Source organism: Dromaius novaehollandiae, chromosome 8 (assembly GCF_036370855.1).
Source record: "Dromaius novaehollandiae isolate bDroNov1 chromosome 8, bDroNov1.hap1, whole genome shotgun sequence".
Lineage (NCBI taxonomy): Eukaryota > Metazoa > Chordata > Aves > Casuariiformes > Dromaiidae > Dromaius > Dromaius novaehollandiae.
The window spans coordinates 27,992,395-28,018,969 of record NC_088105.1 but is presented as its reverse complement, the minus strand read 5'-3'; the positions used below and the strand labels follow the sequence as shown (position 1 = coordinate 28,018,969).

Sequence of the window (26,575 nt, the reverse complement as noted above, 5' to 3'; positions counted from 1 at the left end):
TGTGACTGGCTTCAGAGGGGCTGCCTTTTTTTTTTTTTTTTTTTTTTTAATGGGAGCAATGGGCTGTTAGATCACGCTCAATATTGAAGTCTGGGAAAGTGTAAAACTTTTGCTTAAACTCTTTGAATATCTACTTTTTTACAAGATAGATGTTCGGTCTGAATGGCCTAGATTACAGTATTAAGTACATGAAATTTGTGTGTGTGTGAGAAAACAGCAGAGTAATGGATTTGCCTGGAAATTTTTCCGCATTGATTGCAGCAGTATTACTAATCCTGAATCAACCTAAATGTACAGAACTGAATAAGTATTAGAGCTGTCCAATAAGATTTGATGAATGCACTATTCCATTAATTTTACCTTTTTTGTTGAATAAATTATTTGACAAATAATGGTAAAATTCATCAAATAAATTATCTGATGAATATATTTTTTAAGTAATAGACTAGCTCTAATGAATATGCAGGCAGTTTCTTAATGAAAAGCATTACTCTACTGTTAGCCTGCTTTCATCACTCATATGTCACTTTTTTTGTATTGTGCAACTGCAATCTGTACATATTATTCATTCACCCATTCATTTATACATGGGAAGTTCAAAACAGTATGGTTAATCAATCACTGCAATTCTTAGAATATTTTTTGCTTTACACTTGATTATTCATTACATTCCCATGCTGGAATGCTTAACAAAAAGAACCTGGCTTTTCTAAGGACACATCTCCCGAGAATTATTCTTGGCTTGTATGTTCCAAGTCAAGTTTACAAGAATGCTCTGCAAATTGCAGGGTCCATTTATAAGCCATTTTTGTAGTTGCAAACACTACAATTACCAATTGTTTCAAGAAACTGGAGCCTGAATCCAAGCCAGACTCCTTCAAGGTCCCTGGAAACACGTATTAGAGGAGTAAAACAAGGAAGAGCATACAGTAGCAATCTTCTCACTGTACAGCACTAGGATGTTTGGATAAAAGGCACAGACAGGATTATTTGGATGGTGTGCAATTTTGGAAATGTTCCAGTGTCAAAGAGCAAGTCTATATTTTGTTATTATAGAGGTGGTCTCAATAAATGGTACTGGTAGATTTACACGACAATTTGCACCTGTTAACGTTGCCTTCCAAGGCCTGGTTCCTCACAGAGGATATACCAATTTCATAGTAGCAGTGACAGTGGGTAGAATAGTCAAGTGTCTATCAATACTGTAAAGGTGCAAATCGTGTTATTCTGGTCCCCTTTGAACTTGTTCCACAAAGCTTAACTAAACAGACTTAATAAGTGAACGTCCTGGGAGAGAGATGTATTAAAGGATCCTCTATAGCTGCACTTGGAGTAGCAGTGATCCTCCTCTGAATTTTCCTTTCAGTGCCTTGTAGACTTTGGGTAAGTACAGTGTTAATAGTTTTATAGCCAATTGGGCATCTACTATATGGTCTATAGGTGTCCTTCACAGTAGGTATGAAAGAAGGGACTTAACCTATGTTCACTGAACTCAAAAGACAAAGATCCCGCTAACTTCAGCGGTGCAGAATGAAGCCCTTACGTAGGTCTGGGCCCTCTGCACACAGAGCTGCCTGCTGTGTCAGAGGTGTGGGGGCCCTGGCAGAAGGCCTGGGCAGCGGGAGGGCGTTGGTGCTTGGCTAGCACTACACACTCATCAAAGCCGCAACTGCATTACTCTGCGCACAAATGGTTATTTCCGTTCTACACGCTTGCTATTACAGAGAGATTATTATTGTAAGAGTGTATTACAAAAGAAAAGAAAATGTTCTAGGGATTTTTTTCATTTTTCATACCTTTTATCTCTGGACCTTATATTTGTATTTGCCTCAATCAGGCATGGGTTGTGGTATGTGTGAATGTTTGTCCCTTAAAGCCTGTGCTAAACTCACTTTTCTATTAAAAAGTTTAAATACTTGTTATAAATAATTTCTCCATCCTTGTATGCTTTGATCTGATCTACTGCATAGTTTTAGCTAAAATGGTTGTGGTTCTAAAGATTACAAGTATTAGGAGGAGGAAATAAGTTGTGGAAATTATCTTGAGCTTGCAGCTTGCTTTACAAAGGTTTAAAATGCCTTTTCTTTGCTAACTCAATCTTAAGAGCTTCTGACCCACTCCTTTTCATGTACAGTCACCAGTCTAATAATAATAATAATTTTTAGATGGGATCAATAAGGCCACTGCTTTACTCTTAAGAATGCTAATAGAACCTTAACATTAATAAGCAAACACCTTCAGAAGTAGTCTTACTCCTTAGGCAATCAGAGAACTTAGTTTGTACTCCTGATAAACACTTGAGTTTTTTATGCTTCACTATTATTACTGGAGATTTAAAGCCCAAGGATGTGTTTGAAACAATGTGCCTAGAGGCAGAGAATCCACTGGTACAGAACCTGTTCTGTTCCCAATCATTTACATGCTGTCTCAAAGGCATATTACGATATAATCCAAACCACAAGTCTCTCAGGGCCCCATTCACAGAAACTGAAAGCACCATTCGGGTACATGGGCTTTTGTGCTGACAATGAATTTAATATTTTTGTGCAAGAATCAGATTTGTGGTGAGCTGCTCTCCAGAGATTTGGTATCCAAACTCTCCAGGCTATCTTGGAAAACCTGCAAACTCAATGCCATTCATACATGAAGCTCAGGATCAAAGACAAGCTTGAAGCTGGCAGGGTTTGTAGTTTAGTATATAAGGGTTGCAGTGCTCGATTATCTGGTTATCCCAGAACAATATATAACATTTCCTTTCCAGAATGCCTAATTAGGATAATTTTTTGCTTCAAAATTTTGCTTGGAAAGACATAGGTTTCTGTAATTAAAGTCTTCCTGATTAGCACTGCTTTGGAAAGAGATTAAACTTTCTCATATTGCTCATCTAATACACTAAATAGGAGGGCTGGACAATGAAAATAAAATTAATGCCTCCAGCATGCCTTCTGCAGAGCGGACATTTAGCACCAACTTCATCTTCTAAAGTCAATACCTGTTTTCATGAGGTTTGCCATATTTTCCTTGGACAATAATCTGGACAGAGTGTAAGCAAATTAACTAGCTCCCTGCACCCTTTGAAAACTTCTCTTGCATTTCATGCTTCAATTTGCTATCAGCCCATCGGAACAAACAATCCGCGCTCCCAGAAAATCACACAGCAGCCTAACCAGCGCACCAAAAGCGGAGCGTGTTTCCTCCTGCATGCAGCAGTGCCTCTGCGGATGATTATGAAGAGACAATGATCAACGTATGAAAATATTCTGAAAACAAATTATCACAAAATGCTTTCATAACAAAAATAAATATAGCAAAACAACTGCAGGGCCATTTCCTGTCCAGCTATAGCCACACTGTGTAGCTTCACTTAGGCAAAGTAACTGGAAAGTAGAAGGAACTGGCTGGCTGTTACTCTCTTTGTAGGAGGAGTTCATTGGTGCACTGGGCCTGTATCAACTTCTGTCACCTCCCCTTTTTCCTCCAATTCTAGGAGACTGCCTGCTGGAGGATGTGGAGTGCTCAAAGAACAGCTATGGGCCTCAGAGCCTGGCTTGTAGGATGCACCTCTGCAGCCAGCGAGACATATATCAAAGCCAGTGCAGACCTGCTCTGCCTTTGTACTGTCTGCCTGAGATCCTGCATCAAGCACAACTCAGCTGGACCTGAAAACACGATTACTGATAAATTGTGGCCATTTTGTATATTTTGATAACAAAGCTTTCCTATACTAACAATGCAGTAATGCATTTCACCTGAAGGTGGATGAGGTATAGGGAAAACAAAAACCAAAAAGTCCCAGCCCTGCAAGTTGCCTTCATGGAAGAAAGAGATAGGGTGCAAAGAGCAAACAGGAAATCTGCACATAAACCCAAGATATCGAAGAATCTTCTGGTAGAGAATGGTCTTTCCCCATTACTTACTGTCACTGCAGTAGCCTGTCAGCTGAAAAGACCACTTGACCCTAGGACTGCTCCCCAGGGAGCTGGTGGAGGTGGCAGCAGCTTGCCTCGCTCCAGGTCAGCTGGGCTGAGGTGGTGAGGTATCATGCTGTGGTGGCACCAGACAGGCTGCTCCCAGCCTGTCCCCAATCTATAGTAGGAATTTGGGATAGAACTGAACCAAAATTATACCTGATACTTTATTCAACTCTGAAATGGCTAATCTGCTCAAATAAAACTGTTTTGTTGTCACCTTGCCTGCATTCGGCACTGCTACTTTTTCCTGTTAGAAATCCTCACATTTACCACCAAATAGCTAAAAAAGCAACAAAGGAGTATAACTGACTTGACCAGAGATGTCACGAGGCCTCACCATTGTACCTTCTTCTCTTGTTAGCTCCAGCTATTGCCAGATCACTGTCAACCTAGTCATACACAATAACGCCCATTACAGTTGGAATGGTTTGTTAAACTTTATAGCACTTAGAAATGCTCTTGAGGCACCAAAAATGTCTTGCTTTAGAAAGGAACATATAATACCTGCCAAATTTGCAGGTTTGAAACCACTTCCAATAAGAATTAAAAAGGCCCTCTTCACAGCTAAAATAGGGCTATCAATACTTGACTTGTCTGCCCATGTGAAATAGCGGGTTCTTTTCTCTGACGTCGCAATTTAGTTTAAAATAGCTTTGATGATGACAGGGTACACAAGAATGATAAAACCATAAAGATGACAGTCTAATCTTACAAAGATGACCGATCACTGATAAGAGATTAAGTCACACAACATTTGAAAAACCAGATTATCTGTCTGCTGGGATAGTGTCTGTGTACACCTCCTACCGAGCCATGCTGAGATGCCAATGACATACGAAGATGCTGCTTCTTAAAAACTAAAAACGCTTCACAAAATTTCTCAAACCATGGGGTTAAAAGCAAGCAAGCAAGCAAGAAAAAAGCTCTGATCTGACATAGACTTTTTTTGTCAAAGTTCATTTTTCAGACTAGTGAAGTATTTAGATGTACAGCATATAAATAATTTAGAGACACTATAAAAGGGTCTAAATTAGCCAATTCTGCCCTATAATTAGCGCTCACAGCTATGCTGGCAATGGGTGGGTGATTATTAAACACCTTTTATTATCGGTTTTATGTACTACAATAAAAAAGGAAAATTATACTTACAAGAATTATTAGACATGCTGGTCCTATAAAACTCCATATAAAGTTATTCTTTGTGCTGAGCCAACATCTGAAAAGTAAACAGCACAAAATGTCTTGAAATACGCCAGACTGCTGTGACTACTGCATCCTTATATATGCCCCTGATTGGGACACAGAAATAGCAACTTACACTTCTGTAGTGCCGTAATACTTGTATCCCAGTGCGGCAGAGATTCCAACTACCACAGCTGGACTGACGTAGCCAAAGACGTAGAAATTCTTGTGTAAAAATCCCTTGTTGTAGATGACTCCCACGACTATAAGGTAGAGGTGAATGCCTTCAATGCACATCCATGCAAAAGCAGCTAGAAGGAAATAATGGAGTAACCCAGCAGTGATTGAACAGAAGAGCTAGAAAGTCAATCAGAGAAAGCAAGAATCATAATTCTATTAATAAGTCTCTATTAATATTACAGCATATGCAAAGCAATTGAGTGATGGTAAAGCAGTGGCCCAACAGCCCAGACATAAGCCTGGTTGACAAGAATTTGGCCTATACATATAAGCACCCTTGTTCATTACTGTTTTCTGTAGCAACTGGTAAAATAAACAGACCACATTCAACTTTTAAAATCAGGACACATGTTGGTGTATGCCTTCCCAGATAAACTGCATAAATAAATTGACAGCGTTGATCCTGTAGTTGCAGCTGAGTAGTCTATAGGCTTTGCTGACTTAGACAAAGTGTATTTTTATGATTTTAATAACAACACGAAATGGCAGAGCAAGCAATCATTTTAAAAGAACTTTTTTACTACAAAATATTTAAAAAATTATATTCCTCAGTTAATCAATACTGGAGTGCTGTCTCAGGGATTGCAGCTGATATTTTTTCAAGTAATTTAAAACCCTATTCAGCCATTTATAGTAGCTTTTTGATAAACTATGCATAATTTAATTTCCTAAAACTAATCTGAAACATAATAATATTAAATATTTCACATTTGTGTATTATGTTTCACCACAGAAGGAGCAAGTTTTCCATAAACATTGATTAATGAAGTTTTCTCACAACAGTTAGAGGTCTAAAGAGATTACTTCGACCCCTTCTCAGATTTAGCCGTATTTGGTGGAGTACACAGAATGTTAACTGGTGGTTTAGGGCAAAATGTGAAGAATGCCATGTTACTCTGAAACTGGAGGTACAATTTAGTTAGGCAGAATGTATCTCGGAGGACTATAGTCTTCCTTGAGATGCCAGGATCAACAGTCCTACTTGTATGAAAAGTGACAGAAAGAGATCAAGACCTTATATTTAGACCTGAAAGGTCTTCCAGCCAACAGTTTAGTGTCTGATTTTTAAGGAAATCATCATCCACAGAGCCACCAACGTTGCTTCCTGCAGCATGCAAATACGAAAAGTGGAAACATCAAACACATTGAGGCAACAGTCTCAGTTAAAGTGACAAAGCTCAAGTGAAATCAATGGAACAGAGTCAATTTAGATCAGTTAAGAAGATGGTCCCACATTTTAAATACGGCAAGCTCAGATGACCATTTTATGTCTCCCATTGCTAGACTAGGAAGTCAGTGTCACTAGAATATTCATACTGACACTAGGAAATACTGCAGAGAGTTGGAATAGGGTATCTTACACTGGCTATTTACTTTACAACACAAAATCAAGATGCAACAAGTAAAAATTACCCACCTTATTATTGTTCATATTAATTCCAACCAGAAAAATAAGTTCTGCCAGGAAAAGGCTGCAGCAGAGGTTTTTGTGAATTGTCGTTCTAGTGCTTTGAATTTCACTGAAGAACCAGAATGTAAAAATGCACATGGAGAGGCAAATCAACGAAATAATTATTCCTAGCTGTGTGATTCTTGTAAGAATGTTATAATTTGTAACACCCTGGGGGAAAATTATAATATAATATTTAAAAGAATAGCTCTGTACCTTCTCAAGAAAGACTTCATTTTATAATACAGTTCTTTTCTTCTTTTGTACAATATATTAATCAAAACTGTTTGTGGAGTTTCAGTGCAAATGTACACTTTGCATAATCTAAAAAGTATTGTTTTTTGTGAGGCAGATATAATTCTAGGGGAAATTAGCAATGAACTGTATACATTACTGCTTCTGTATTTTGTGATGTGTTATTTCTTAGCAAAACTTTGTATTAACATTAATATCTCCTAATATGATTTTAAAAATCGGATCATTTTAGTGAATGACAAATACAGTGGCAGTAGGACATATATTAATCTGACACGAACATTTTCTAATATAAAAGGATGTATCGCAGCACTGACTTAGATAAGCTAAACTGAATAACCGCCTTACCGAATTTGCAACATGATCAAAACAAGACATTGAAATACCAATCCCTTCAAACAAATGCTAGTTCCAGATATGTGATGTGAACATTCTCTAAAAAACAGAGACTATTTTTACTGATTGAGTGTACGTATTTTCTGTGTAGGAACATGGCTACATTTGCTGCTTGATATTCTCTAAAAGAATCTCTGAAATATGTGACGACACATCAGCGTAAGGGCAGGATTCAGCTGACCCTAAAATGTATCTAAGTATTTTTCCTAAATAAAGGAGCAGAGATTATCTTGCTCCCCTCCTCCCTTTTAAAAATAACTGCATAAATACCTACAAAAGTCTTAAATTTGAACCGAAAACTTAGGATGCTATTTAGCAACCAGGAAACAGCCTCTCTCAGCGTGAAATTCACAGTGTGGGAGAACTGTCTCCATACGGTATATTCATGCTAATATTTGGCTTGCTGTCAATTCTGATACCTTAAATAGCTGCCTTCTGAGGCAGGATCCCAGCTCCTGCAGGTCCCCACATAGATCCTGGAAATCTATGGGGCCTCTTACTGTAGGAAAGACATAAACTGAGTGGTTATTTTCACAATTCTGTGGTGGTCGTGAGGGTCCATGCTTTAGTGGTCATAAACTCCATTCTGCTTACTGTTGCTATATGCTTTTCTGCTACTGCTAGTGCAAACTCTCAGGAGAGAATTTAAGGGGATTTTTAGATGCCAAGGTAAGACAAATGGGTGACAAAGTTTTGTGAGAGAGAAATTCTGGGCCATATGGTTGCTGACCACCAACGAATGCCAATTAAATCCCATGGTAGTCTTAAAGTGGAATTTAAAATTAAAAGCAATGCACCAAAAATAAGCACAACAGACTGTGTATTTGGAACAAGATCCTTTGCTGCATCGCTGCTCTGTAATACTGCAGAAAGGACATAAGGAGATTCAAACACATATGGGAGGAATTTTGTTTGGCCTGTGCACAATAAATTGTGTGTTTGCTGAACAAGATAAAAGGACACAACCTAAAGGGGGAAAAGTATATTCAGTTGCACTGAAATAAAAACACAACCGATGAAGATGGAAGAAAGTATTAGGTAAAACACTAAATTAAAATAGCACTTACAACAGAGCCACCTGAGGACATCAAAACAGCAAAATGAGTCAGATGATTGCATTTGCATGAGATGTGAGTGGTGTTGGAATGTGTCAGCTCACAGCCTTCTGTAGCCCAGTTGCCATTCATTGTGTCTGCTGAGTAGTTCCAAAATGCACATTTAATATCTTTATCTGCAGTCTGGAACAGAAACAAGATGTTTTACTGATGGCAAAAGGCAGGATATTTCCCATCTAGAGACCTTTCTTACACTAGCCAGAACAATTCATTAAAAATTGCATGTTTCCATTGGAAGGCTGGGAAACAAAAAGCACATTCTGCAAGGCCTATTCCAAGCAATTAAAACATGGCTCGGGATCGAAAACTTTATTCACACAGCTAACATCCAACCGAACATGCAGGCTAATCGGATTACTGAACCCTTTTGGCACTCACAGAAGTTGGAATTTTTTAGCTACTGAAAACATTGTTATATATACCCATGCACCTGCTCAAAATGGACTAAACCTCAAGGTTACAGCCACATTGCCTACTCTGCTCATAGCCCCTTCCAACTGAATGATTCAAAAATTAAGACTTATCCTGTGCATCTTATGAAGTAATCTGGGAGAAAGCCAGGGTCATATCACGCCTGGTATATCAGGTGCGATGAGCACAATGAATAAGACCACTAATGTTGTTTATCACTGACAGTGGTTACAAATATTAGCCAGAGATCAGGTCCCTGCTGTATTAGATGATGTATAAATATATGCGAATATAGATAAAGGTGATCTCTATCTCCAGTATCACAAGATGTGACAAATTTACAAGATGGATAACCAAGGTTAGCTTGGCACTGTTCCACTGCCCACCTCCTTACGCAGAATCACTTTGTTGACATTTCAGATCAGATCTTTGTGGCATGTAACATCTTCACACACAAGTGAAGCCAAGAAAATCTAGTTTGTACACCGGAAGCAAAACTCTCGGTTTTAAAGTAACATTTACAAATTTCAGAAATAACAAAGTTGTTATACTGTAGGTTCTGCTATTACTTCTTTGCTGCAGATAGTGCATAACTTGAAATGTTTTTTCATCTTTTTAGGTAGGTAGTTTTAACCCTCTGATACAAAGTATTTGAAAACCCACCTAAATTCAGAATAGTCAGGATACTGTGATATTCTCTGATTCAAGTAACATTTTATTCATACAGCAACCCAGCGAAGATGTAATTGTTGCCCTTCCTTTACTCTAGAAGCACTTTTCAGCGGTATCGTATTTAATGTATTGCACTTATGGTGCCACATTTCAGATTGTCATTTTTTTTCTCTAATTAGATTAAACTCACATCAGCAAACAATAGAATTATGTTTCAACATATCATACACTGCAGGTATGGTTACATCACATAAAATAATTAGCTACTGTTTTCCTTTTATTTCAAGTTGATAATTAAAAAAAAACCTTACCTTGGCATACTTTAAGGTAAATGTTATTTTCTCAAGCTCATAGAGCGTAGGTGGATTTGAGCTAATTGCAACAGCTATAACTGATGAGCTCACTGTCTGTCTCTGTTCTGAACTATCTTTCGAGGAGCGGTTTTTAGGCGATGAAAGCAAAGGACCAATATTGCTATACCGCAGAAAGACAACTGCAACAGTGCCTATCAATCAAACAGACCATGTTTAGTAGTTTGTGGGTTTTTTATAGAAGAACAAAATTGAAGACATTAAGGAAACAATAAACAATAGACATTGTTACTGCTATTGCATAAAATATGCAAAACAGATGGAATCTTTGTGGAATACTTATAAAAATGTTTTAGAGACAATGAAATATAGCTTTATTTAAAACAATGTAACTGCCATTAGAATTAAAAATGTGTGTTCACACTGGAAATTCTAATTAGATATATGCATACATATTTTTTCTAGAGCAATGTATGCTTGCTGCTGTACTGCAGTTGGCTGCACATGTGGTGTCAGGTCTCGTAAACTAAAATGGCTAAGATCTGAGGTAAATACTTGGCCTCTCTAAAGTACATGGCTTACTTTAAGCTCAGTTACTGGAGCCAGAATGGAATACATGTAGGGAAAGAGAAAGAAAAGATAGTTTAGGATGTAGTGCTGACTTGAAAAAATGCAATTTTTTTTCCCTTATAAAGGTTTAAGGTTAATTGATAGGTGGTTGGATTAACCACCAATTAGCTGGATGGTTAAGATTTAAAAAAATATTTTCTGTGTTTTCCAGATTAGGTTGGTTAATTTTGGAGCTGTTTTTACACTCAGATTAATTTTTTTCAGTGAAGGAATGATGACAGCTGTAGGCCATTTTGGTAACGCTCTGAAGTCCAAGCCAAGATCTGGCCTCTGTTGTTTTTGGTACTGAGGAATACATGTTCTTGCCTCAATGACCCACTTTCTAAACAGAGAAGATTCACCAATTTTTGGAGGAGCAGTGACACAGAGAGATGAAGGAGCCAGTCCAGAGTCACAGGGAAGATCTATGGCTGAGAAAAGGATAAAGCCAAGTCTCTTTGGTGCCAGTATCCAGTGTTTAAACCGGATAAAAATAATTTAGATAAGAGCATGATGCCTCTCAAAGTTCTCCATATGTTTTCATCTGGGTGCTTCTCATCTTGGAAAACAAGAAATTATACTGGGAAACAACCCATGGTTGTCAGTCTAAGGTGGCACAGCCCTCTATGAGGGGATTTCACATTAAAGATACTTGTCTTCTATCTACTGATATCAGTGTTCCCTGTCCCTGTCGTTTCCTCGTCCCAAAGGGTGCTAGGCAATACATTTCGCCAGAGCTGCAATGGATGACTGGTCCAACACACACCTGGTATGACCTAAGATGTATCTACTGTTCTGACATTTTTGGTTTGCAGGAGACAAATATGGTGATGGGAAACAGGGAGCTTATTCTTTTATACCTCAGTTCATTCCTGTGGGCCTTGTGGTCAGTCTAGATGATCTATTATATCTGGCTTATCTCTGGATTTTAATGACTTAATGTAATAGAGCTACCAGATATATACCTATCAGGAACAGTGTCGATATTTTTTGTGAGACAGTTTAGGTTTGCAGATGTAATCTTTGCTATATTAATGCCTTTATGACATATTGTTCAACACAGATAAAAAAGGGCTGTATTCAGGTAAAAATAGGTAAAATCAGAGGCACTGAAACACTGAACCTCTGGCTCACTGCACCACTGGAAATAAGAATAGAAATATTAGTGCTGAGACAATAAAGGGGTAGGTGAAGCGGTGATAAAAAATGCCTTGACTCCTCTGTAGTTAGCAGGACTGCAGCTCGCTTTGACTGCAAACTGCACATTTTATTTTTACTAGTGGGTATAGATCTAGCACAGGTCTATCCAAGGTGTTTATTAACCCCCCTACACTCTAATCATTTTTTCTTACCATTAGGATTAGATTCCTCTTTCTTTTTTGGAGAGATCTTTATATAATCTCCTCCCATGTATACATGAGGGTGAATGTGTTTCATGTGGTGTGAATCAAAAGCAAAAATCTTGAGTGCTGCAAAAGAAGAAAAATACTGTACAAATCACAGCTCCATTACAATCTAACATAATTTACGGTTGGGTTAATAAATGTGCTACTGGATTGCATAATTACTGTAAATTTCAAGAATATATCATTGTGCCAAATATTTTGAGAAAAATGCTATTAATATAGCATGTGTGCTTAAACCTCTAGATTTTGTTATTTTCATGCATACATTTTGCTCTCATACTTTTTACTCTTTCCATGAAAAATATAGTCTTTTATTTACCTTGCATTAAATTAGGCATTGGAAAGAATAATGTAGGTTACTTCGGGAAGAGCTATTGCTTTATTAAAAATGCATTTCTGAAAGGGACCACAAATCACAATTACAAAAAGCAAAGGATAAAATTCTCTACTGAATAGTAGCATTTGATAAAAGCCAATTTTTGAAAAGTGTATTTTTTATAGTTATCTATCCATGCTACCAAGTGCACATTGCACCATGAAATAATGATGTGTGTTGTCAAAAAGCAAACAAGCAAGCATCACCCCTCAGGACAAAAAATACATTAGAGGACACTGAGCTCTTTACTTGGTTCATTATAGTGCTGAGTTTCAATCACCCACGATGGGAACAAAAAAAGTCAATCAGGCCTTTTTTTAAAAACAAAACAAAACAGCAACAAACAAATCTAAAACTTGACTGATGGAGGAGTATCACTAAGCTAGACCATCTGCATTGCTTATAGCACAGCACACAAAAATAATATGAGCTATTCAATAGACCAGCTGTCAGAAAATGTTTGTCAGGCCATAAGAAATTGTTTTTGTAGCTGTAGTTTTGAAAAGCTTGTAGTTTGAGAACTTGCACCATAAAAAACAGTGAGAGAGAGAGGTGATTCCGTAGGTCTTGTGACAAAATAGATATGTGGGACACATATTTACCCCATGGAGAATATGTTCGTGCTGAGCAGTAATAGCAAAAGAAGATAAAAAATAGTGCTGGGGCCAGGTTTGGAAAAGAACTCTTGGAAGTTCAAATTTTGCAACAAAACTCAGCCAAAAAGGGTCAACCTTTTGAAACAGAGATTCCTTCCCATTCTCATTATTGGATTTTTTTCTTTTTTTGTGTGTGTTTTTGAGTCGCCTTCCTTCTGACTGGTGTCTCTACTGCCACTGATGGCACCACTAGGCTTCTCTTTCTTCTCCACCTTTAAGGTCTCAGCTTCATGTCCACAACAGTGTGTTCCTCCTTCAGAGAGGAAGGGGGAAGAAGAGGGACTTTTTGAGGAGCTCCTCCCACCATTCTGGATCTGCTGCAAACGCAGAAGTACTCTGAACTACAATAAATCCGCTTTTAATAATCTGAATTTCTGACATGGAACAAATCCCTATTTTTCCATCAGTTTTGCTAATTTAATTTCAGAAAGCTGAGGAAGGAAGAGATGGCTTGATTTTCCTCAGGACCAAAGGAAGAATCTTTCTCATCAGCTGGTCTTATAAAATGGCAAATTGATAGGAATAGCAGAGCTAGTGAAGGACTGGACTGAATTTAAAATAAGGAATCAGGTCAGAGAGAGTTTGGGTACATTTGGAAGAACAAAAATGAATGAGTGGTGATTGCCAAAGGAATCAGCAATGCTTTAGTAGAGTAGGATTTTCAAAAATGGTTGTTACTAGTCTTACACTGCTCCCAGTGAAGGAATGGTAAACCTATTACTGTCATAGGAAAACTGGTAGGAGTTGGTGTGAAGACACCAGTATGCAGGGAGATGGTAAGGAAGCAAAATGGTGCAGTGGAGACTACCCATTTGTCCTCTGCTGTAATTTCTCTGAAAACCAGAAATTTCTCTGAAAATAAGGCCACACAAGATCAGACTCACAAGGTTCAGTCTCATTCAGACTTCATTTACAATGCTTTCACTGAACCAAAAAAAGCCAAAAAAGATTTATAGCGCAAATCTGATTTTTGTTCTGTTGCTGTTTTATGCATATAAGATTCATAGGATATTTTTACGTATGTAAGAGGATTCACTATGACAGTGTGGCTATAATGAGCGACTGAAAGAGAATCTGAAAGGACAGCTTCCCACAGCCTCTCTTTAGTTTTCTCTGGGCTCAAATGTTCAATATTCAACAACCAGGATACCTACACTGAAAGTCAGGTGTTAGTTATGAAACTTGTACAAATTAACACCTGTGTGTTTTATATAACACCATTTCTACTCTGTATAATTGTGCTGAAAAACTCTTCATTGTAATTCACATCTCAATTATTCCTTAGATTAATTTTACCTTACCTACGTCACTTGCATTAGCATCTAGCTGTGTTGTCTTTTTGATGTTCTGTGACATGAGAAGCGTTGCTTGTTCTGCAGTATGCATCAGTTTAGTCAGACTCGTTCTTTGGTTATCTACAGGCAGAGCTTCCCAGACTGTAATTTTGTCTTTTTGTAAAAAATTGTTCACAGTGTTAACCAAAACCTGTAAATAAAAGAATATTTTTAAGCATTAGAGTCATACATTATTTGTAAAAGAAGAAAAAACCCAGAATTTTAAGGCTTGATCCACTCACATTAATAGTTGTATTACGAAGTGTTTCGTTGTCAGGAACTGAGTAATGCATGGTATTCAGTGAAGAATAAGATAATGCTTCTACATATGAAATCACATCTACAGGTAAAAGTGGTCCTAAAGTATTCTTACTAATTTCTTGCAGCATCTCCAACGGTGTTTTTAAATGACTAATCTGAAAAATACAAATCACAAGTAAAGCCACAAACAATTTCTATAAGTAGAAGAGGAAATCCAATGCAAATGAGTGATTTCCATGAATTAACAATAACATACTACCTTTTGAGATGTTTATGCATAAAAAGATGTACTATTTAGCTGAACAGGTCTACCTGTAAAGTAATGGTGTTTCCCAAGGAGAAGAGACATGAATGATAAGACTCTAGCGAACAACTATGGTAAAAAAAAGAAGTTGTGCTATCATTTATGCAGTTTTTTATTTTTATTTTTTTAACTTCTGCAGCTCAATTTTATTTATCATAATGCTGCAGAATGGACTAGTAAATGTTCAGCAACATATTTTGCAAAAATAATTAAATATCAATAATACAGCAACTCAATTGACTCTTTAGAGTCAATTTTAGTTGTGGTGGGAGCAGATGGGCAGTATTTGTTTATTTTGTTTGGATTTTTTGGCAAATGCAGCTTATAAAGCATGTAGATTAGTGCAGCCCTACTGCATATTTCACCCTTACTGCTTAAAGTTTATGAACTACTAAATTTACGTACATAAAGTAAGTAGTATAAAAAGTAATAGGCTAAAGAAGGTGAGATGTAGATGAAGCACTCGGCCTAGATTGTGGGTTTCAATGTCATGGCTGAATTAGATAAGAATTCATACTTCCTAATGCTGAAATCTCATGAGATTTTATCCATCCAAAAAAACTGAGCAGTTGATTTGGTAGGATACGTAGTCTCTACTGCTGAACAGCTATTGTAGGTTTTGCTTCATCTTTGATTGCATCTGAATAGAACTACAAGCCAGACTAATAAATGGGCTAAAATTTGACACACTATTATTTACATAAAATTGATGTATTTTGATTTATTATTTTGATTTATTACTTTGATGTAAATTTAGTTCAACAACATATTAAAAAAAAAAAAAAGATCCTGTTGCAGTATTCACCACATCTTTGGATGCAAACATGATAAGCAAGTTAATATAATGCATTATATTGTGCCTTAACATAGAAAGCATGTTAATATAATGTATATCGTACACTGGGTAAACAAAAGCTTTTAAATTAAAATCTTTCTGAATCTGGTAATTTAGGCAAGCTGCTTAATATAAAATGCAAACATATACAATTGGTTTTAATTTATTCATGCTTATGTTTCATTTATTCTTCTAAATTAGACATCACTATAGTTGTGGACTAATGAATAGTGAATTCATTGATTTATTTAATTTGCTTCAGGAAATCTCTGCTTCAGATGAAAAAATCTTGAGTCCTGAGTCTTTGGGTCCGTAAGTCTGTGCCACTTTATATACTATGCTTTGAGGATTAAATATACCGGCATGCCAGCATACTATTGCTCCACTTTCTATTTTGTCACTTGTTTACATTACTTTTGTAAGCTTTCTGGCTTTCACTCTGAACAAGCAAATAATTGCACATCAGTAAATGTAGCAATGTATAACTTCGGAAATTACAGAAACAGTTGAGTGATTACCACGCTTCTGAATTTTTCATGCATCACGACTTACTTTGCTAGAAATACAACACACACATTCCCAGCAAGTTATTACCATGATTTGAACACATAACAGATTTCACATAATTTGGAATTATTAAAAAGACTTCTGTAAACATGCTTAAGTTCAATTGTATGCTTGAAGCATTTGTTAGAAGCTCCTTAAGAACTATTATAATTGAAATAAGTTTCAAACAGAACCAATTAAAGGATTTGCAAATTAATCTAAAAACCAATGCTACTTACTCCAGTTAATGTTCTATTAATATGTTCAGTTATACAGTCTTTGTATAACTCACACTTGGCCTTTGGATTTTCTGTAGAAATTAAAAACAAAATGATTATTTTAAGTTTAATTCAATATTCAATATATGCTCATTGTAAGAGCTCTTCTTTAAGTAATTCCCTAAGCCACCAGCATTTTGAATTTATGCACATAAAATGCATCACTCCAACCTCAAACTTCAACTACAAAGACCTTATCTTGACCACAGTTACTGTTTGTACAATACTGAAACACCACTGAACTGGACTAGAGTATTTTTATTATGTTTTTGGTAGAGTTTTACCCCTTTTCTTGGGACTTCTACCAGGGCAGTTATGAGAAGGTTCAAATTTACAGAGAGGCATACACATCTGAACAGCTATGAGGAGGTATCCATTTTTCAGAATGGATTTCATCACATTGTTTAGCAAAAATACATGTATAAAAGCATTCTATTCTGAGGAAATGTAGATGTGACTGCCTTGCCTCTTTTCATGTCTTGCTGATTAATCTAAGTGAAGATAAAGAGACACTAGTGGGTTTCTCAGAAGATGTAGCTCTATAATAACACATAAACCTTTATAATATCATGTACCTTGGCAGGATGTGCCATCATTTGGCTTAAACTGCAATTTTCCTGTGGATGGTTGATAACCTTCCTTACAGGCGCAGTTATACCCTCCATCCACATTTTCACATTTTGCATGATCTCCACAGGCAACAGTTCCTTCTTTGCTGCACTCATCTACATCTGCAAATATCATGAGAAATTGAATTTTTTATTAAGTATTTACAGACTAACACCTTGCTGCTTTGTTGATAATAGCCCTGCACACTGCAAGCAATTTCACAATAAAATTTCATGGAAGAAAAAAAAAAGGCAAAAACTAAAAAGGCAAACTTAATGGCAAAACATCTGCCAATTATATTACTCAGGGATTAGCAGGATAAATCATAATTGATAATATTTTTATACCACCACTTTTATTACTATATAATATTGCATTGTTCATGTTTTAAAAGCATGAGTTTAAATATTAATTCTATCATAACAAAATACTCGGCATGATGCAAATCATCTGAAATCCATTTTCCAGAGATTAGACTAAATAGATTTTCTCAGCCTTACTATTCAGTTAGAAAAGAGAAAGAAAACTGCAGCCTTTTCTTTTAAGTCACAGTTTTAAAAAGATGCTTCAAAAGATCATTCTGTCCATCTGGTTAATCTGAGATTTAAGCTCTGTGCCCTTTAAAGTGCTTGGCATGTCTTTTTTTTTAATCCACAGTTAAATTACATTGGCCTAAAATAGCTTTTGTCCTTCTAAATAATTTGCTGTTAGGTAGATTGGTTCAGTAACTGGGTGGGGCACAGTCTAGGAGTAAAAATGATGAATTCCAGTAAAGGAATTCATGAATTGATCAGTTTAGGTGGGTAGGGCACTAACTCCCTGGCTGGAGTGGGGAACAGTTTGCATAATTTGTTTGGCTCAAGATAGAGATCAAATAACTCAATAGATTCACTGGAGAAAGTAAACTGGGAAAAATACCAAAGAATTTGGAAGAACAGAGTAATGGGCTGTGAAATGCTGTGCTGGAAAGGAGAAAAAACCAGTGAACAGGTTTGGGGTAGGTATACCTGAAAAAAAGAACTGAAGAATGAAGAAATGATTTATGAGTAGATTTAAATGAACAGGATGAAGTGGGATGACAATGAATTTGGGAAAGAAAGAGGAGCAAAAGCAGGCTGGATGCACTGATTATTGGAGGAGAATAGCGAGCTGAGTTGACAGGAGGGCTTTGTGCAGCCAGAAAGGATTTAAGAATAAACAAACAAAAAACAGATATGGGAAGCTGGAAATGCGCCTTTAGCATACAGAATCATTTTTGTACCCTTATTTTGACACAAGATTGTTGGTGGTTTTGGAAATGGGATAAAACAAAAATGAGCCATAATGTACGAGAAATGTGGAAAAGCATGGAGGAACAGAAATACATACTGCGTGCCTGTGGATATATCTAGGGAATATAGAAAGATGTCTGAAGGATGCCTGAGGGCCCCCCTGCATTTTTCGCAGCATTTTTTGATAAATTAAGTAGAATATTCTTTATTAATGGCAAGACAGCCTCCTTACATAATCAAAGCTTTCTTTTTCTTTTTTTTTTAATTGGGGCAACTGTAAATTGCATTTCAACTTTTAATGGAGCATCCCAACAACTTCTGCATCCACACACTTTTTTATTGTTCTACACTTCATTCTCCAGCTTCCTTTCTTCTGCTTACAATGCTAGAGGCTTTCTCAGGGGTCAAGGAGATGGATGAGGTTTCACCACTATCTTTCTCATGCCTCTTTGCCTTACTGAGCAGTGGCTCCAATTTACACCTGAAAAGCTGCATTTTAAATGGGTGTTTCAGAAGCTCCAGTTGAAAAGCAGCTCAGATGCTGGCAAAGTGAAGGCGAGGAGGGGAGGTCGGTCTCAGCCTCACTTGCCACCCCAAACACTGCCATCTCTGCTCTTCATGAGGTTAAATGATTATTATCTGCAATAAGTTGTTAGTTTGTTTCCCTATTTAATGCCCAGAACTGTGGATGTTCTTCCTCAATGAACTGAGGTTTGCATTACCCACATTTTTATAGTTTCTGTGACATCAGTAGTCATAGTCATCGTGTTAACCATATTATACTTCAAGGAATCTGGCAAAAGTGGGAAAAAGGCGGGGGCGGGGGGGAAGTGATATAGTGCTACACACAGGCTAATTCATAATTAAATGCTGTCATTTAAAGACATAAGGCCAAAGTTCATACTCCTGGCATTTAAATAACCTCTCACACCAGTAAACTGTAAAGCTCTTTTTGAAGCAAGTAGGTGCTTCTCAGTGCCCTGTTGTATGACTCAATGTAACACGGTCAAGCTTTGATTGAATTGAAGTGCCAAGGGTGAAAAACATGACAATACCAGTTTGCATAACAAGAACACACATCAGCCTTGTGCCAGAGATTTCTTTGGCCCTGTCAGCTAAACTGAGAAGGACGTATACATCTCAACAAGATATTCAGTACATAGCATAGTACTACAAAGACCAGCAAATGACAACAAGCTTTACTAAAACTTACAATGACTTATAAATACGTAAATATTTGAATACATTCCAGATCATCATTGCTAAGCATCAGGTTGCCATGTGATTTACTGTTGCAAGTATTACGAAATTATTACAATTCGCTTTTCATGAACCTAGTTTGATAAATGATTTTTTTGTCATTATTGGGCATTCATACAAATTACCCTTCTTTTTTGTAATTATGTCACATATTAAGTGTAACAGAGATTGTAATAAGTAGGATTATCCAAAACAACAGCAGAAACTCAAGCACCAAGTCACATCTCTGGCAACAGCATGGCTATTTAAAATCTGATGGAGACACCCTGTTGAGTATATGCAAATAGACTTTCTGCAGTTGAGTTGTCCATATGGAATGAGTCCATATCATGCCTATCTAATTTACAGTTTCCTAGAGAAAAAATCTCCTGGATGACAAAATTAAAAAGCAATATGCCTGATCTTGCAAGGTACTAATCAGCTTCATATCCCTTTTAAATCAATGAGACTTTCAAGGACAGTCAACAATTTGTGGCAGTTACAAGAATGCTCCTTTTAAGTTCCTGCTTTGAAATAATTTGTGCAGTAGCTGTAGTTTTTTGTTTCTTTATTTTTTTGCAATTATTCCTTTTTAAATGAATATGCAATTGTTGGACCACATGCAGACAACAGCTTGTCAGTGCTTTCAGCAATCCAGTTTGACTGGAACTTTGGGGCTGGTATCTTAAACCATCCTTCTTCATCTATGGTGGGAGCAGGACTGGGCTGCCAAAGCTTACAGAGGCCGTCTTCGCAGAGAGGATTCCTGAGCAAAGGTTGAAGGATAGCAGCTTTTTAAACAGAAAAACATTTGCCATAGCTCTGCCAGAAGCCGACCTCTTAGTAAAATATTCAAAACAAATCCTGGAGTTGGACTTTGAAGCTTTTATAATAGCTCTGATCAGAAAATAATATCACCGACACCACTTAGGCTAGTGTGAAAATAGATTTATAACCTTTTATTCTATTTCTGTGCTTTGTCATTCCTCATTTACTGCAGCAGGCGAGGAAATTCCAATTAATATAAAAAGTACTGAGAACAGTTATTATGTTCAGTTTTGCCAATTACTGGATTTTACCTACATCGCTTTGATTCTTCACCAGTCAGTCAAGACAGCTTGATATCTATGTTATACCATCTGCTTATTAGTAGCTTGCAAGTGATTGAAAAGTCCAATTGCAAAGGACTAGCTGTTCCCTCCCAGTGTCTCCATACTGGGGAAGGCAGCAGCATACGAAAAGTAGAAATGAAAAAGGCTAGGAGTGGCACAGCTAAAAAAACCTAGCAGTGTGGCATAATGTTATATCCCATCCACTACAACACTCTCCTGTCACTGAAAAGGATGTGATGGAGAATGGGCGTCGTCCCAGTACTCTCACAAGAAGCTGGGAAAAACCTGGAGACCACTAATAGCCTGTTTCTGGAAAGGGCAGATTGGCATGGATCTCACTTTCATTTCAGAGATGGCCATTTTCATGTTTTAACTCTGTTTATTGGGGCAAAAAAGTAGGTTTGTATTTCACCTTTTTATCTGCAGCAGAACATTCAATAAAATGTGAAGTCTAAGGATAAAACGTGGCTTTTACACAGTAAATAGATTTTAGTATCTCACATTCAGAACAGTAGAAAAATGTCATCTTCTTCAGAATGATCATACCTCTGCATTTTTTCTTCTCCATTTCCTTTCTCTCTCTTTTTGCTTTCTCCTCTTCTACTCTCTTGTTCTACCTCTACCTACATGTTTCATTGCCATCTCTTCCCTAATTTCATCTGATTATACGATGAAATAATGCTGACCCTCAACCCAAGAGTTAACATCTTGGTTGGAGTAAGGGGAAACCGACATTTCCCAGAGCTACTATCTCACTCAGGCTGTATTGGGATCCAGGGTTTTATGAGTTATACTCACTTCACATTTGGAAGATTAATACAACATCTAAAAAGGACAGAAACATGCACATGCATACACACAGAATTTGAAATGGACTCACACACACAACGATATGCCACACTTGCACCACTTGGAAGTCCACATAGGTTTGATGGCATTTGTCTATAAACAAATAGGTTGCATAATGGCACTCTCCACATTTCAACCACTGTATTTTTCAACACTTACTAACATATACATTATACATATATATATATCTCATAATGAAAACTTAAGACTATATAGAATTAGGAAAAAAATCGGACCTATAAACTTGTGTGGGATGGATGCTTGGTAGCTCTGTCCTCTGATTTGTATAGGGTACCTTCCACTATGATTATCATGGCAACTTTGATGTTTGCTTCAGCTATGTATAGCACAACCTGAATATACTAATGACAGATACGTAGAATAAGTCATATCGTCTACCTGTAGCAGCAGATCCACTGAGTACAAAATATTCTATTATGATTATCTGGCAGATAAAGTGGAAAATTAATTGTGGATCAAAAGGTTGTCTTTAGGACTTACTGCTTGGTAAAGTAATGTTTAATGAGAAGAGGTTTAATGAGATGAGAACATGTAAACCTATGTTTAATGAGAAGAGGTAATTTTTATGGGTAATTTTTTATTTCAGTGTGAGTTTTGGAAGCTCTTGGGTCCTCCCATACAGACTTGCAAAAAAAAGAAAAGTGATGAACTAACCCCCACTATAGAATAAAAATGAGTGAATCTGTCCAATAGAGGAAAGAGGGAAATATAAGAAATTAGCAAGGTAATGGTAAAAAGCTAAAGTGACTCAAGGAACAGTCAGAGAAATAACTTTGAAGACAAAACTTCTGAAGCTGAGAAAACATTGTGACTGGTAAAAATCAAAGCTTGGATGAGAATCATGAGAATATTTACAGCTCAGTGTGCTAACAGTCTCAATCCCAGCTAACTTAAGAACGATTTATAGCAGCTGGGTAAAGCAGAGCTCTTTTAGATGGATGTGAGCAATGGGCAAGAAATGTTGATTAGATCACTTTCTGGCTTAATATGCAGCCATTCTGCTGATATTAAGAACAGTAAGAAGAAGAGAGGTTGTCAGCACTCACAAGCTCACAGGAAACATATCTAGAATGAGACACAGCACAAAGGTGTAAAGGGCAATAGATTTATTTCTCATTTTCCCATTCCCTGAGGACTATTGAAACATACAGAGAAAATTACCAGGGGTTTGAGAAAAGAGAAATAGCTACAGTTCTTCCATTCAAAGGAAATCCTAAAGGCTTGCATAGCAGTTCAGAAATAACATTTTTCCCAAGAACTTTTCCTCCCCTGTAATCTTGAACATGATCCATCCAACTGCAGTGGAAATGGAACCTAATGGATGGCACAGAAGGTAGGATAACTGCTGACCTTGCTCATTGCTTTTGATCAAACTTAAAGAATTACCAAAAATATCCAAACCAAAGCCCCCAATCAAAAGATATTTGGAGCATAGGAGGTCAAATGTGTGGATTTTGCTGGTCCAGAAGCACCTGACTGCGCTTTGTCATTCCTCTTTGTTTTGAGAATATGACCACCTTACCGATAGTTCAGGGAAACAGTGGCATAAATGGGTGGATTGAGGATTACTGTTTTAACTTAACTCTACGTTCACTGTCTAAAACTGTGATGTGTGGATTAATACTATTGCATGTGGCGTGAAGATAGAAGCGTTATTGAAATCAATGGCAGCTGCACTGTTTTGAGTGAGAAATGTAGGCTTGAACTGGAATATTAATTCTGTACCAGTCAGGATCACAGGAATTTCATATCCAGACTCCAAACTTCACAGATCCGAAGGTAGCTTACTAGACTGCTAAAATTAACAGAAGCAATAAGAAAAGAGTGACAATGTAAAGCTAGCTGGCAGACATTAATAACTTACCTACACAGGAGGTTCCATCATTAGGTACAAAACTTTGTTGACCATTGCTGGATTTGAAACCAGGCGCACACATGCAGAAGTAACTTCCCACAGTGTTTGTGCAATTGGCATTCTCTCCACAAGGCTGAGTAGCATTTTCACATTCATTATCATCTGTCAAGACATAAATTATAGAGGAATATATTTGCATTTGCCAATTGAAGAAAACAATAAAGTAAAAGCTTAATTTGGCCTTGGATATTTTTTTATTTCTGTAAGTTTAAAATGCTGAGCTAGCACTTTTAGTATTTGCCTACAGAGGTTTCCCATTGACAAGGAAGCAATCAGGTGTTCAGCAGCACTCCTCTGCCCTCATTCTACATGAGTCAACAAACCAGAAGAAAACCGATGGGATACTGAGATGCATGTCTTAATGTGATATTCCTTTGGAAGAAGGAATCAAGTCATGTATATGTTCTGTCATGTTTGTATTTGGTAATCTTTTTGGTGGTCTTCACAAATCTACAGATAAAGAATAGCCCCAAGGACAGGCCTGGGAATTCAGAATTATGGAAAATAGGACCCGAAGGGAAAAAAATCCCCTATTTCATTTCGCAACACCAAAGCAAGATCAGTTTAGCTAAACTGACAGATATTTATCTAGCCTGTTCTCAAAGATGATCTGTGGTATTTCTAAGCATTCCCAGACAACAAACTGTTAGAAAGTTTGTCTTGCTGTCTGGCCCAAATCTTCAAATATGTTATTGTTTTTCTTCTTAAGATCTTTGGGATAACTAATGACAACAAACACATGAACAAGATTCATGGCTTGATCTTTACCTCTCACAGATTGCTGTGTTAGTCATCAATTTTGTATCTACAAAATTACATGATCTCTTTCACAGGACTAATCCCATGTCTCTAATGATACAAGACAGAAGGAGCTATATATGCAGGTTTTAAGATTACTTCCTCTCTGTATGGCCTCTGCATCTGCTCTTTTTGGGAGAGTGAGGATCTGGGTAGTTTGATCAAAGGTCAAATGAAATCATAAACTCATGCATTATACTGTACAGTCAATCTTCTACAATGAGTCAATGAAAATGTTTTCTCTCTAGAATATTCCAAGATCCCTGCAGTCTATTAAATAATTATGATCAAACTTGAGAAAAAAATTCAAAAGCTGCCTTATCCAGAAACTCTGCTTATTAGACTGAGAATAACATTCACAATACTGGTACTTCCATCTTTCCAATAGCCCATTTGTTCCCAAAGCACCCCAAAACTCTGAAGCAAGCAAATCAACTAACAAACCCTCCCAAACAAGTAGACACTCTCTGAGCAGAGGTCTTTATTTTCTTTATTCTGAGAAGGGAAGGGAGTTAAAGGCTTCTTGAAGCCTGCTGGGATTTTATTCTTGTTCTCAAGCAGAAGGTACTCAGGACATGATAAATGACAGAAAAGAATTCTAACAGGGAGAGATATAACAATTTATTGCAAACGACAAACGATTAAGAAGCATGACAGGAAGAAGAAATATGATTTCAGAAAAGACACCCGTGGATGAGTTTCAGAAAGGTGCTTCTGCTTCCTGATGGCTAGTGTTCTCATAAGGTGTTTGCAGAGACAGGATATAGATAACTACAATGTCATGTAAGTTAAGGAAGTGGTAAAAATAAAATACACCAAGCATTGTAAAGTGTAGCAGGAATACATTTCTGCAGTATAACCTACTCTCAACACCCAGAATAACTCTGGCACAGTGCATTTTTCGGATTATACCTCTGATGTGATTTTGCACTTTACTCAGTTAACTCAGACATGCAAATATCAATTCAGAACTGCAACTTTTCTCAGGGGAATTATTTGGGTCAACAGTATCAAATGGATTACACTCATTATAACTAAAATTGAATGTAATTTAATGGGGAATCCAAGTATGAAAGCACTTTGCCAACACATGCCAACAATATTTATTTTACAGCTTTGGTATTCATGAGAAAACAGTGGAGAAGGTGTATGATTTGGATCTTACTTAGAGAATGCCAAGGTAAACCCAGATTAGCTTCAGTGAAATCATGGATGGGGGCAGGGGGAAGTGGTGGGAATCGAAGTTGAGAAGCTGAGCCCAGGAAAATGACCATTTCTGTCTGGCGGGTGGCAGTCTAGGGACCAGGCCTCAGAACATTTTGCAGATCCTTGCAGTGAGTTCTACTTGACTGAATGTCATTTTTTGTGTGTTTGACCATATTGCAATCCCAATTTGCTCTAGGACCCCAGCATTTCATCAAAGAAAAGAGTGGACTATCCTGTGTTAGCTGCTAAGTAAACTTGGTCTTGGGAAGGTATTGTAGTTCCTAGAAAACAATATACATTGACTTTGGAAAGCACATGGGATTGAAGTCATGGAAGACTGGAAATGGAATGACACTGCAAGACTTCATTCAGTGTAGGGACAATAGTAGCTAAGGAGATAAAAGCTACAGGCTTATGCAAATAGAAAACCAAAACTCTTGCTTTTGGTCAGTTTTCTGGGAGTTCAAATAGAAGTATTGCAGTCCTCAAAACCCAGAACTATTACCATTCTCAGGTGGCCCAGAGAGCATTCAGAAGCATTAAAATGACTCATGAGGTGGTCATTAATAACATCTTTAATTTTGCCTAATTAACTTTACTGGGTTACTGTTGGTTTTACACACATTTAGGGTGTCTGTAAAGTTTTTAATGGTGACTACATTATCTTAGAAGGCTTGCCTACCCTGAGAACCTTTAGGAAAGCATTCTGACTCTTTCCTTTTCTGAGAGGAAACAAATCTCTTCTATAGCTAGCTTACAAAACTAGCTTGTTTTCAGTCACCTGGCCTGATGGGCTAAATCGCTTGCAGGGACTTCTCTCACTGATTTTTGTTCCAATGTAGCCTACACATAACAAGTAATAGAATATTTGCTTAGGCTGTTCCACCAAGCAGTGACTTGGGGTCTTTTGTAAGTTGTTTTTTAAACCTAAATAGTGTAGTTGGAAG

At 37.2% G+C, this 26,575-nt stretch overlaps 1 protein-coding gene across 3 annotated transcripts in view; it reads right to left on the bottom strand.

Annotated features, from left to right (window-relative positions):
- ADGRL4 (adhesion G protein-coupled receptor L4) overlaps positions 1-26,575 on the bottom strand; it is a 98,968-nt gene that overhangs the window by 13,741 nt on the left and 58,652 nt on the right. For 2 of the 3 annotated variants that reach the window (XM_064516023.1, XM_026106513.2), the window contains exons 3-13: positions 23,574-23,726; positions 17,184-17,339; positions 16,570-16,640; positions 14,627-14,800; positions 14,352-14,535; positions 11,965-12,081; positions 10,004-10,197; positions 8,562-8,732; positions 6,811-7,014; positions 5,290-5,510; positions 5,121-5,187 (exon numbers count right to left, since the gene is read on the bottom strand). In XM_064516023.1, coding sequence (XP_064372093.1) covers positions 5,121-5,187; positions 5,290-5,510; positions 6,811-7,014; positions 8,562-8,732; positions 10,004-10,197; positions 11,965-12,081; positions 14,352-14,535; positions 14,627-14,800; positions 16,570-16,640; positions 17,184-17,339; positions 23,574-23,726 — 1,712 coding nt within the window. The remainder of the gene's footprint in view (positions 1-5,120; positions 5,188-5,289; positions 5,511-6,810; positions 7,015-8,561; positions 8,733-10,003; positions 10,198-11,964; positions 12,082-14,351; positions 14,536-14,626; positions 14,801-16,569; positions 16,641-17,183; positions 17,340-23,573; positions 23,727-26,575) is intronic. The other variant, XM_064516024.1, reaches the window with a different exon arrangement.